Below are 13,899 nucleotides of genomic sequence, written 5' to 3'. Positions count from 1 at the left end.
CACTTTTGTTTGTATCAGAATCATTTGAATATGTTGTTACAATAGGGATTGGTGGATCCCATCCCCAGACCCTCTGATTCAGGTAGAGTCTGAGGATTTGTACTTTTAGCAGGTCCCTGTGTGATGCTAATCTAACAAACAGACCATTTCCAAACTATTTTATATTGATATATTGTAATTTTCTTATTAACAAGTAATAAAATGAGCCAGAAAGGATGAACAAGACGCTCCAGGCAAGTGAGAGAGAGATTTAGACTTGAAGCTGAATTTCTTTAATCCCAACTCACTTCATTTTGCAAATTGATCACATTGTGTGTGTTATTCTAGTTCAAACGGCTTATTATGCTGAATTGCTGGATTAGATACTGCCAGCTACAACTGATACAGTGAACTAACTTGCCTAAGTCCTGTCGGAAAAGTCCACAGAGATTTAGGAATCTGCCCTAAAAAATTAATCAGAGAAGCAAAGATTAGGCAACTTACCATAAAATCATGTTAATTAGATTGCAAGGAATCAAGGACCTTAACATAGGACCAGAAACTTTGAAATTACTTTTAAAAAGGCATAGGGGAAACATTTCAAGGCTCAGGTACAGGCAGTGATTCTCCAAATAGGACCCCAAATGATCACTAATCATACGGAAAACTGACAAATTGAATTGCATCAAATTAAATGGGTTTTGCCCAGCAAGTAAAGAGTGGAAGAGAGATCGTGAAGAATGGGAGAAAGACTTTGCTAGCTGTTCAGACAACACAAATTAATACTGGGCGTGGTGGTGCACACCTGTAATCCCAGCACTCTGGGAGGCAGAGACAGGTGGATCTCTGTGAGTTCAAGGGCAGCCTGGTCTACAGAGTGAGTCCAGGACAGCCAAAGCTATGCAGAGAAACCCTGTCATGAAAAAAAAAAAACCTGTAAGTTATGCACATACTAAAACTGTGCCTTTTAAATTTTTAATAGAACTATATATGATAAAGAAAAAAAATCCATGTCTATGTTTTCAGGAATGACCACTCTACATTGAATAAGGGGGCTCATCCCTTGGAGGGATGAAGTCTCCTCATTAACTGCCTGTGGTTCTTGGTCTACTGTTGGGGACTGTGGGAGGGGCTCACTGGAGATACTGATGGCAGGAAAGGGAGGGGGAAAGTGATGTGACTCTATTTCAATTAAAAACAAATTAAGCAAAAAAAAAGATAAAAGAAAATAAAAGATCGTTTGAATTGAAACATAAGAATCTTGGAATTTGAATCAGAAAGCCTCAGTTCTAGCCAAGGCTTAATATTAACTATGATTGAGGCTCTAATCCAAGTTGTATGGCCTGTCCTTAGTGTCTTTATCCTTCTAGATCTGTTTTCTCATTAATATAATGAACAAGTTTGGCCAACTGATATTTTAGGTTCCTTTTAGACCTAAAATTTTATTTTGGTTTTGTTTTGTTTTTTTTGTTGTTGTTTTCAAACAATGTTTTTCTGTGTAGCTTTGGCTGTCCTGGACTAACTCAGGGAACAGGCTGGCCTCAAACTCACAGAGATCCACCTGCCTATGCCTTCCCTAGTGCTACAGTTACAGGCATGCACCACTGCACCTGGCCTAAAATTTTATTAATGTAAGTTTTTACAGCACATTAACTCACAAACATACTGATTTTGTGTATTGTTACAATATTACAAAATACGCATGTAGATTATCATAATGTAAAACATTGTTGCCCATCCATGAGTAATAAATTGCTCTTTAGGAAGGACTTCACACGTGAGTGATGTGAATTGTCTTTGTAGGTACATTCCTATCGTTGAAAGGAGCTGTGCTAACGTTCTCCTGCATGGACAGAACTGGCAGTTTAATGCAGCCCCCGTATGAAGTGTGGAGGGATCCAAACAACACAGATGACAGCGAAAAGACAGGGAAAAGGAAACTGGTCATGAACTACTCTTCTTCATCCCAAGAAATGGGCGACCATCAGTACACGATCATCTGCTCAGAAAAACAAGCCAAAGTCTTCTCACTGCCTTCTCAGACCTGCCTTTACGTCCACAACATCACAGAGACGTCGTTCATATTGCAAGCAGATGTGGTGGTCATGTGCAGCGGTGCCTGCTTGGCCTGCTTCTGCGCGAACGGGCATATCATGATAATGAGGTACTTGGCCTATTTATTGCTAACTGGTCATTGCAGCATCACTAGCAAGGCAGGACAGTGAAGAGCAGATTCACACTGTTAAAGAGAAGTAACCAGATACGGTGTTTCACTGCGTTTGTGAATGTTCTGTTATTCAACAACGTGAAGAGGGATTTGTTGTTTGATGTTGAGAGGGCTGATTTTGGTTTACTAAACAAAACTACTTGTCTAATACCAATATATAGTAAACAGATTATCGATATCAAAGAATTCCAGGAGAGAATTGTTCCCAGTCATTCATACATTAATTTAACAAGTGAGTATTCGAACTGTGTTATGTGCTGGATTCAGAAGCTATAACAGAAATGACATTATCTGTTGCTTTCACTATTACACAAGAACTTTACAAACAGAACATCACTTGATTCTCAGGGCTTTCCCTGGATATGGGAAAGTATTGTTTTCATCTCCCATTGTAAAATAATTTCCTGAAGACGTAGAGCATTGGGAAAGGTAAAGTCAGCCCTCAACAGTACACTAACAGCCATCAGACAATTAAATACGATATAAGCTTAGAGAGTTCATTCTATTCAGTGAGATTATATAAATCTTGTGAAACATAAAAATATTGCCTAATTAGTTTATGAATTTAGCAATGCTATTGTAATCATTTGGATGAAAGAGCTACAAGAAAATGAAATGTTTTATCTATTATAGAAGTGACTGTCATTCTTGTCAATATTTCACCTTGTTCCAAAACCATTTAAACAGTAAATTATTACAGTAGACATAAAAAGGAGATGAAAATTAGTAACATATGATAGTAAACAAATAAGTAGAAAACATAGAAAATGACAATGCTGGTAGAGGAAACATAAATTGAATTTTCTTTTGACAAACTAAGATTCTAAAGTTTAAAAGCATTGAAGCATTAAAATGTATAATAGAGAAAAGTAACTTAGACAAGTAGATTGACATAAACGGTTGAGGGCCTTGGATGATGAGCTAAATATAAAACGTATAAGAAATGTGATTTTGAAGTAGGTAGTTAGCCTTTTGTGGAATGTGCACTAGGAAATACTCAAGGAAACAGGGCTTGGGCTGGGCTCTGGAGCTGAAATGAGAGCTCTCTACAAGGCCAGGAGGGCACACGCATGGAGTAGAGGGAGATGCTGAGTGTAAAGCTGATTGGTTATTTGTTGTTGAGGTAAAGGAGGTTACTGGGTCTCAGGATTTCGGGAATGTGCATTACAGGAATAGTATTAGCAGGTAAGAAAGTAAGAGGACTTGGAAAATAATGAGAAGAAGGAGTTTGAGCAGAAATTGAAATTAAGTTTGACACCTGAGGCTCACCTAAGCCATCCAGCAGAAGTTTAACAGCAGTTTATGGTCTGGTCTCTTGGGAAAGAGTGATCTTGAGCATTCTAAGAAAACTGAAGACAGCCAACAGCAAAGGTCATCAAAAGGTCCTATAAAAAATGAAAAGTACACTGCTGAGGAGAGAAGCTTGTATTTATACATTAGAGAAAAAAAAAAAACAACAACAAAGAAAGGGGCTGTGATGTCATCAGAAAAGGAAGGGGCCGGAACAGCACAGCCTGTTGTTTTATATATGTGAGGAAAGAGATCATCGAGAGGTAGCAAATGCACCAGAAAAGTCAAAGAATTGTGGTATCAGGAACAAAACTATAGAGTGGTCATATTGGAGTATGTGTAGAACCCCAGCGGTGAAGACAGAAGGTTCCAAAGTTACTATGCAGTAATTGGAGGCCAGCCTGGACTGCAGGGAACCTTTTAAGAAAGCAAGTGTTGGGAGCATAGTGGAGGCAAACGTGACTCAGGAGGGCAAGAACAGGGGGAGTAGTGCAGATAGGAGGTTGGCCAATGATAACAAAATCATCCCTGATCTGATTTTGTACAGCCTGCAAGCCACGAAATGAAGGATTGAAAAAGTCAGAGAATATGGTTGGTGGAAATTATATGAATTCGAGTGTCTGAAAATAAAAGTGTTTGTAGCACAGTCATATCCGCCATTCATGTTTACAATGGCGGCTTTTATACTACAAAGCAGAACTGGATACTTGCAAAGGAGATGCTACAGGCCTAAGAGCCTAAAACAGTTACTGTCTGATCCCTTATCCTGCTATAGGTTATTCTTTCAGAAAATAGAAAGAAAAGTAGGAAAGTAACTCAAGAGTAAAACCAGACTTTCATGCTATTTTACTTTATGATTTCTAAATGAGAAGATGTGAACAGTTCTGTAAGTAATTAGTGAAGGAGAAACTTGAGGAAAAAGTGGGGAATACCCTAGAACTCATTGGTACAGGAGAAAACTTCCTGAACAGAACACCAACAGCAAAGGCTCTAAGAGCAACAATCAATAAATGGGACCTCATGAAATTGAAAAGCTTCTGTAAAGCAAAGGACACCGTCATCAAAACAAAGCGACTGCCTACAGATTGGGAAAGAATCATCACCAACCCTTTATCTGACAGAGGACTCATATCCAATATATATAAAGAACTAAACAAGCTGAAAAGCAATAAACCGAGTAATCCACTTAAAAAATGGGGAACAGAGCTAAACAGAGAATTCTCTGTAGAGGAATATCGAATGGCAGAGAAGCACTTAAAGAAATGCTCAACCTCATTAGCCATTAGGGAAATGCAAATCAAAACAACCCTGAGATTTCACCTTACACCCATCAGAATGGCCAAGATGAAAAACTCAAGGGACAACACATGCTGGAGAGGTTGTGGAGAAAGGGGAACCCTTCTCCACTGCTGGTGGGAATGTAAACTGGTACAACCACTCTGGAAATCAATCTGGCGCTTTCTCAGACAACTAGGAATAGCGCTTCCTCAAGATCCAGCCATACCACTCCTAGGCATATACCCAAAAGAGGCGCAAGTACACAAAAAGGACATTTGCTCAACCATGTTTGTAGCAGCTTTATTTGTAATAGCCAGAAGCTGGAAACAACCCAGATGCCCCTCAACTGAAGACTGGATGCAGAAACTGTGGTACATCTATACAATGGAGTATTACTCAGCAGTGAAAAATAAGGAAATCATGAAATTTGCAGGTAAATGGTGGGACCTGGAAAGGATCATCCTGAGTGAGTTGTCCCAGAAACAAAAAGACACGCATGGTATATACTCACTCATATAAACATACAACATAGAATAAACCCACTAAAATCTGTACATCTAAACAAACTAAGCAAAAGAGAGGACCCTAACTAAAATGTTCAATCCCCATCCTGAAAGGCAAAGAGGATGGACATCAGAAGAAAAAGAAAATAGGAAACAACCTCGGAACCTGCTACAGAGGGCCTCTGAAAGCCAGAAGAAAATAGGAAACAACCTTGGAACCTGCCACAGAGGGCCTCTGAAAGCCTCTGCAGTATAGACTGTCAAAGCAGATGCTGAGCCTGATGGCCAACTGATGGGCAGAGTGAATGGAATTTTATGTAAGAAGTGGGAAATAGTAAGAGCTGGAGGGAACGGGAACTCCACAAGCAGAGCAACAGAACAAGATAATTTGAACACAGGGAACTTCCCAGAGACTCATACTCCAACCAAGGACTATTCGTGGAGATGACCTGGAACCCCTGCACACGTGTAGCCCATGGCAGTTCAGTGTCCAAGTGGGTTACATAGTAATGGGAAGAGGGACTGCCTCTGACATAATCTGATTGGCCTGCTCGTTGATCACCTCCCCCTGAGGGGGGAGCAGCCTTACCAGGCCACAGAAGAGGACAATGCAGCCACTTTTGATGAGAACTGATAGACTAAGATCAGAAAGGAGAGGAGAACCTCCCCTATCAGTGGACTTGGGGAGTGGCATGCATGCAGAAAGGGGAGGGAGGGTGGGATCAGGAGGGGAGGAGGGAGGGGTTTATGGGGGATACAAAATGAATAAAGTGTAATTAATAAAAAAATTAAAAAAAAAGTTTTCATATACTAAAATTGGAACGATACAGAGAAGATTAGCATGGCTCCTGCTCAAGGATAACACGCAAATTTGTGAAGTGTTCCATATTTTTTAAAAAGTTTTTTATTAAAGGACACGTTTATATCAATGTAAATATGAAATTCGTATTTGCTATTTTTTCTATTCAGCTTGCCCAGTCTTCGCCCAATGTTGGATGTTAATTATTTGCCACTGACAGACATGAGAATAGCACGGACATTTTGTTTTACTAATGAAGGACAGGCATTATACCTTGTCTCTCCTACTGAAATTCAACGGTTAACATATAGCCAAGAAATGTGTGATAATATTCAGGTAGGTAAAGTTCCTTTATAGAAATAAATAGATGTGATTGTTAAAAAAGGAAAAGAATAGAGACATCTATAAGTTAGAAAATCGTTTGGATGATTTTAGACATGAAATGTACCCTTCCTATATGTTTTGAATATATATTCTTCAGTGTAATCATAACGAACTTCTAGTATGGTTCTAGATATACTTGGAAGTAATAAGAGGAACTAATTATAATAATCATTTATAGTATTAGGTGAATTGAAAAGTATTTATTTTATCCTAAGGAGTTTTGTTTTAATCACATTGGCTTAAGTTTCTTATACATAGAGATGAGTTTCATAATGACATTTTTATGCAAATACATTATTACTTTGATCGTATTCACTCTTGGATACATTTTCCTTTCTCCTCTCTTACCCTTCTATCATTCTGTTTCTCCAGAAAATCTAGGTTTTACTTTCATGTTTTGCATACATAGTATATGTGTGTGTGTGTGTGTATGTATCTCTGTGTGTAATTTTATGTGTTTACATATAATCTAGAACACACAAATGAAAGACAACATGTAATATTTGTTGTTCTGAATCTGATTTATTTTGCCTAACATGACACTCTCCAGTTGCATCTATTTTCCTGAAAATAACAGAATTTCATTCTTTTATAATTTTTAAGCTTTACTTATAGTTATTTTATGTGTATGGCTATTTTGCCTACATGTATATATGTGTGTATTCCTGTTGCCCACAGAGGTCAAAAGACAGTATCAGACCATCTGGATCCCAGATCCTCTGAAAGAGCAGCCAGTGTTCTTAACTATTGATCCACATTTTCTTTATCCATTGTTCTGCTAATGGACACCTGCACTTACTCTGTAACTTGCCTTTTGTAAACAGTGCTAAAAAAAAAAAAAAAATAGGTCCTAGCATCACTGTGGTATGTTAACTAAAGGTTCTTTGGGTGTACATTCAGGTAGTATGGTCATGTCTTCTGTTGTTTGTTTTGGGGAGAATCTCCTTGAACTTACTGAATTCCATAGGAGACAAACTAATGTATATCCAGTTAGCAGTATACACATTTCCTTTTTACCTCATCAAGGCCAGAATTGGTTATTTGTTTTCCTGATGGTTGCCGTTCTGACTAGGGTGACATGGGTTCTTGATATAGTTTTAATTTGCATTTCCTAATGGTTAAACATGTTGAATATTTTTCCATATGCTTATTGGGCTTTGTCTTTATCATTTGATTACTGAGTTTATTTCATTAGCCCATTTGTCAACAGAGTAGTTTGCTTTTCTGTTATTTGGTTGTTTGGATATAGATCTATATAAAGATATAAAATATGTTTATATTGTACATGTTAACCATTTGTCTACTATAAGTTAGCAAAGATTTCTCCCTTCCTGCAGTCCACCTGCTCATTTGTTTTCTTTGTTGTGAGGCATCCTAATTTAATCAATCTCATTTTCAGATTCTTGACTCTACTTCATTATTTGAGTTCTTTTCAGAAAGTCCTCACATATTACCTATAATGTGAAATGTTTTCTCATAATGAGAATTTTGGGTCTTACATCAAGATTTGATAAGTTTGAATTGATTTTATGCAGAGTGAGAGAGACAGATCTAGTTCCATCCTTGTAGAAGCTCCCAGTGTTCCCAGCACCATTTGTTGAAGAGACTGAAAAGTCTTATCACTGTAGCTGAGCAGGTATATTTCTGGGTTCTCTGTTCTGTTCTGTTGATCTGCATATTTGTTCTTATGCTAGTAGCATTCTGATTGTATTCCTATGGCTTTATATTATAACTAAATTCAAGGACAGTAATACCTCCAGAATTGCTTTGTATTTTTTGTCTTTTGTGCTTTCTATGGGTTTTACAATTTTCTTCTTGTACTATGTCATTGATGAAGGATGCATTGACTCTGTAGGTTGCTTCTGTTTATATAATTATTTTCACAATATTCTGATGATCCATGAACATGGCAGTCTGTCATTTAGTGTCTTCTTCATTTTCTCTCTTCAGTGATTTAAAATTTTCATTATTGATCTCTTTCACATCCTTAGTTAGATTTATTCAAGGTATTTTTTAACTTATTATGAGAGTGTTCTTTTTTCTCATATTTTCTCAGCATTTTTATTACTGGCATTTCAGAAAGCTATTTTTGCTTTTATTTTGTATCTTGCTACTTTGGTGTAAAGGTTTACTATTTTTAAGAGTTTTCTAGTAAAGCATTTAGATTTAGGTCTCCACAGTATTGAAAATGAGAATTATTTGAATACTTCTTTTCCTAGTTCATCCCACTTTTTTCCTAGTCTCTTGTTGTTTCTGCTAATACTTCAAGCAATATATTGATTAGAGTAAAGAATTCAGAATCCCTTTCCTGATTTCAGTGAAAATGCTTTTAGTTTCCTCCTATTAAGCATTATATCTATAGGTTATTAGAGTAAATGAAATTTAAAGATTTTTAAATCTATAGAAAGTTATAATTAATAAGTCAAGAGGAAGAATGAAGAAAGAAAATGATATAGGGTTGAAAGTATGTAAGTTTTTATTTATTGTTTATATTTTTATTTTTTTATATTAATTAAGTTTATTTACTTTATATCCCAGCTGTAGCCCTCTCCCTCATTCCCTCCCAATCTCACTCTCCCTCCCTCATCTCCACTGATAGGTGAGGTCCTCCTTCCATTCCATCTGACCCTAGCTTATCAGGCTTCACCAGCACTGGCTGCAAGGTCCTCCTCTAAGTTTTAAATAAGAAAAATAATACAGAGAACTAAATGGAATAGGTGATAAAATAGAATAATTATAAAGCATAAGGAATAGACAAATTAAACAAAACCATTAAAAGATATGAAAGATGAAAAATTTTAAGCAGATGCTGAGACTCATAGCCAAACTATGGGCAGGGTTCAGGGAATCTTATAAAAGAAGGGGGAGATGAAAGACCTGGAGGGGACAGGAGCTTCACAAAGACAGCAACAGAACCAAAAAATCTGGGTACAGGGGTCTTTTCTGAGACTGATATTCCAACCAAAGACCATGCATGGAAATAACCTAGAACCCCTGCACAGATGTAGCCCATGGCAGCCCAGTGTCCAAGTGGGTTCCCTAGTAATAGCAACAGGGACTGTCTCTGACATGAACTCAGTGGCAGGCTCTTTGATCACCTCCCCCTGAAGGAGAAGCAGCCTTGCCAGGCCACAAAAGAAGACAGTGCAGCCAGTCCTGATGGGCTAGGGTCAGATGGAAGGGGAGGTCCATGTGAAGCAAAGAGGGAGGGAGAGTGGGGCTGGGAAGGAATGAGGGAGGGGGCTACAGCTGGGATACAAAGTGAATAAATTGTAATAAATAAAAAAATAAAAAGAGAGACAAAGAAAGAAAAAACATTACACTATCAGCTATTCTTCTTTACTGGATGGGTGTTGTCCCCCTCCTCTGCTTGCGCTGTCTTAAGGCTCTCACTCCACTGAAGGGAGAGCAGGTGCTGTGTGTCTAGCTCAAGTCTGTTCAAGCAGCTTTGTCAATGCGCACTGCCACAACAGAGCGCAAGCAGGTTGCCTTCCAGATTGAATTTCTGCCCCGGTGTCAGCAGGCAGGGGCCATCCTCCTTTCGACGATTCCACAGTAACGTGGTCTAGTGAGGTGAATTCAGTGAAATCCCAAAGAGCTTACAAGAATGACTTTTTAAGAATTTCCAGCTAAACCAGAGGACAAAATAAGTTCCTGGATGAATTCAAACGGACTAAAACCAAATGGAACCCCTAGGCTTCAGCATGGGATATACCTCAGCATAATTTCCAGCTGACCAGCCACTGTTTGCTTGATGTGTGGTGTGCTCATATTTGTCCTGTGTGCATTTCAGTGTCAGTGGTTCTGATGTGGTCATGCCCACACTTGTATTTACAGTCACAGCAGTAAATTTTCATCTCATTAGGGAAGAGTCCCCTTTCCACAAGTTCATAGCCCCCCCCCCCCCTTACACACACACACGATGGGCTACTGCATGGTGATTCTTTTTTATTTTATTATTATTATTATTTACAATTTATCCACTTTATATCGTGGTTGTAGTCCCCTCCCTCATCTCCTCCCAGTCCCACCCTCCCTCTCCCTTCCCCCCCCCGTATGTCCCTCCCCTAGTCCACTGATAGGGGAGGACCTCTTTCCCTACTATCTGACCCTAGCCTATCAGGTCTCACCAGGACTGTCTGGATCCTATTTCTCTGTGGCCTACTAAGGCCATCCCTCCAAGAGGAGGTGATCAAAGAGCAGGCAATGGAGTTCATGTCGGAGACTGCCCCTGCTCCCCTTGTTAGGGAACCCCCATGGAGACTGAGCTGCCCATGGATTTACACAATGGAGTACTACTCAGCAATTAAAAATAAGGAAATCATGAAATTAGCAGGCAAATGATGGGAACTAGAAAAGATCATCCTAAGTGAGGTGACACAGAAGTAGAAAGACACACATGGTACATACTCACTCATAAGTGGATGTTAGCCATATAATGTAGGATAAAGATACTAAAATCCATAGTCCTAAAGAAGCTAAACAAGGAGGACCCTAGGGAAGATGCTTAATCCTCATTCAGAAGGCAAACAGGATAGACATTGGAAGTGGGAAAAGACAGGGAACAGTTCACTGGAGTATCTCCAAAGAATTTCAGTTCAGTGCAGATGATTGTGTGATGCCCACGTAATTCTGTGGTTCTTTGGGTCCTGTCTTAGTGGAACTGGTGTTTGGAGATATGGTTGTGTAGAATTTTCTATTCTTCTAAACAGAATGGCTGACTGCAGAATCTGCTCCCTCCTTACCCCAGAGTAATTGGTAGTGACATAGGACAGTGGTATTAGATGATTTCCCACTGTGTGTTCCGTGAAGCTTATGGCTGTGGTCTCTAAAGTGTTATGTTTTTCTTTCGTTGGTTTTTTGTTTTGTTTTCTTTTATTTGATTTTCCTTCATTAAGAACTCTGAGGAGCTAAGGGCAAAACTGTGAACCAAGCAAAAATCACATGGAAAAGATACGGAAATGCTGTTTTCATGATGTATTGTAACATACCACAACGTTGCCTTTTCATCAATTATTTTAACCTTAGTTGCTCTAATACTCTTTTCTCAATTGGTGCAGGACATGGTAGGCGATTTGTTTACTCCCATAGAGACACCAGAAGCTCAAAACAGAGGTTTTCTCAAGGGACTATTTGGTGGAAGTGGACAGACATTTGACAGAGAAGAACTCTGTGAGTAAACTCCTTATTTTAAAAGCCCATCACAAAATCAAAGAGCTGCTTGTGTGTGTGTGTGTGGTGGGGGGTAATATACTATATCTCAAATTATAGACCAAGGTGGCATTGTTTTTGTCTTAAATTTTTAGAATTTTTAGAGAGATGAGGGAAGGGGGCTGCAGCAAGGATACAAAGTGAATAAATTGTAATAAATAAATATATTAAATTATAAAAAGAAAAAAGATACTCTAAAATCAGGAGTAGTTATAGTTACACAATTTTATGAGACACTAAAACCCAGTGACCTAATTATATGCTTTATTGTGGATTGCTTTTGTGATATGTGAATTGGACACCAATGAGGATCTTGTTTTGTTTTGTTTTGTTTGTGGGGTTTTTTTTTTTTTGCCTTTTTCTTTTTTTAAAATTTATTTATTTATTTTATTAATTACAGTTTATTCACTTTGTATCCCAGCTATAGCCCTCTCCCTCATCCCCTCCCAATCTCTCCCTCCCTCCCTCATCTCCTCCCATGCCCCTCCCCAGTCTACTGATGGGGAGGTCCTCCTCCCCTTCCATCTGACCCTGTTTTATCAGATCTCATTAGGACTGGCTGCATTGTTTTCCTCTGTGTCCTGATAAGGCTGTTCCCTCCTCAAGGGGAGGTGATCAAAGGAGGCTCTTGTTTTTTAAAAGCCTAGGTTCCTTTCCAATGTGACATCCCTGAAAATGTTCATTAAATTTCTGCCAAGAAACCTGTGTATCATAATCTGTTCTGTATTGTCTTGTGAAAGGCTCTAACTGTGTTAACTATCCTGATCTTCAACCCATGTAATCTCAATGATGGGAAAGCAGAGACAGGCAGAACACTGGAGATCACTGGCCAGCCAGCCTAGCTGACATAGGGATTGCCAGACAAGTGAGAGACACTGTCTCAAAGAACAAGTTGTGGCCAACAAGATGGCTTAGCCACTGGAGGCACTTGTACCGAACCTGATGATGTGAGTTCAAAGTTTGGGACACACATGGTAGATGGAAAGATCCAGTTTCTATAAGTTGTCCTCTGGCCTCCAGAATCACACAGTAGTGTGAACTAAGCCCATGCCTTGACATTCACACACACACACACACACACACACACACACACACCATAAGCATTCAGGAAAACTATGAAGATGGACAGCACCCGAGGTTAACGTCTGACCTCCTCTGACCTACACCACATGCAGGATCGCACACGTGCACATACCCAAACACATGAACATACTCATTCATATGCACAAAAAAGAAAAAAAGTCATATAACATGGAAGTTCAGCCTCATATCCACACTATGTACACACAGAGACAAATGGAAGCCATATCTCCCAGTTTCTCTCTTAGGCATTTTTCTTAAGCACTCATACCTTTAACATATATCCATAATTATGACAAGACCAGATACGCCACCCTTTGGATGAAATTTATGATAGTATTAGAAATTTATAAGAATATTATTTTGCCCCGGTGGCCATCTTGACTATGAATTATGGCCATGTTTTTTTCTATTTCTATGGCTTAACTTCTCAGTTGGGGAAGCTTCAGCAGGAAAAGCATCGCGCAGCCTTGCACAGCACATTCCTGGACCAGGCAGTATAGAAGGGATGAAAGGCGCTGCTGGCGGGGTGATGGGAGAGCTCACCCGAGCCCGAATTGCACTTGATGAGAGAGGACAGCGGCTGGGCGAGCTGGAAGAGAAGACTGCTGGCATGATGACCAGCGCAGAAGCGTTTTCCAAGCATGCACACGAGGTAAACTGCCCACGCGAGTACAGGCATCTCCATGGGGCAGTCATTAGGAATGTTCGGGTCCTACATAAGGAAGCCTGAGCAAGCCGGTACAGTGGTGCACACCTCCAATTCCAGCACTCAGGAGGCAGAGGCAGGCTGATCCCCATAAGTTCAAGGCCAGCTTGGTATACAAAGTGAGTCCAGGACAGGCAGGGCTACACAGAGAAACCCTGCCTTGAAAGAGAGAGAGGCCTAAGCAGACATGCAGTGTAACCTGTATCTCGTAAGTATTATGGTCTGCCTACCCAGGGAGATAAAATAATTCTATATTATGTTTATCTTGTGCATAAAGTATTCATTGATTTTGATATGATATGCCTGCATTTTGTATTACCTGCTTGAAAGCTGCATAGGGAATTTTTATGAGTCTCCCACGAAGGGTAAGGGTCAGTAGAGACCAGAACTTATGTCCTTCATTTTGCCTCAGTCATTAAACATCATTTCCTGTCAGCTA

The 13,899-nt window shown here is 39.3% G+C and overlaps 1 protein-coding gene and 1 non-coding gene across 2 annotated transcripts in view; both read left to right on the top strand.

Moving 5' to 3' along the window:
• Stxbp5l (syntaxin binding protein 5L) overlaps positions 1-13,484 on the top strand; it is a 278,666-nt gene extending 265,182 nt beyond the window's left edge. Inside the window, exons 24-27 of the mRNA XM_055625237.1 lie at positions 1,783-2,143; positions 6,247-6,412; positions 11,521-11,632; positions 13,186-13,484. Of these exons, the coding sequence (XP_055481212.1) occupies positions 1,783-2,143; positions 6,247-6,412; positions 11,521-11,632; positions 13,186-13,484 (938 nt within the window). The remainder of the gene's footprint in view (positions 1-1,782; positions 2,144-6,246; positions 6,413-11,520; positions 11,633-13,185) is intronic.
• On the top strand, positions 6,068-6,170 carry LOC129689863 (U6 spliceosomal RNA). The gene has a single exon (XR_008722187.1). It is a non-coding gene; the product is annotated as a U6 spliceosomal RNA (small nuclear RNA).
• Positions 13,485-13,899: the final 415 nt, after the last annotated feature.

This window comes from Psammomys obesus, unplaced genomic scaffold (genome assembly GCF_907164565.1).
Source record: "Psammomys obesus unplaced genomic scaffold, mPsaObe1.curated_primary_1811, whole genome shotgun sequence".
NCBI lineage: Eukaryota > Metazoa > Chordata > Mammalia > Rodentia > Muridae > Psammomys > Psammomys obesus.
This window is presented reverse-complemented; position numbering and strand designations above follow the sequence as displayed.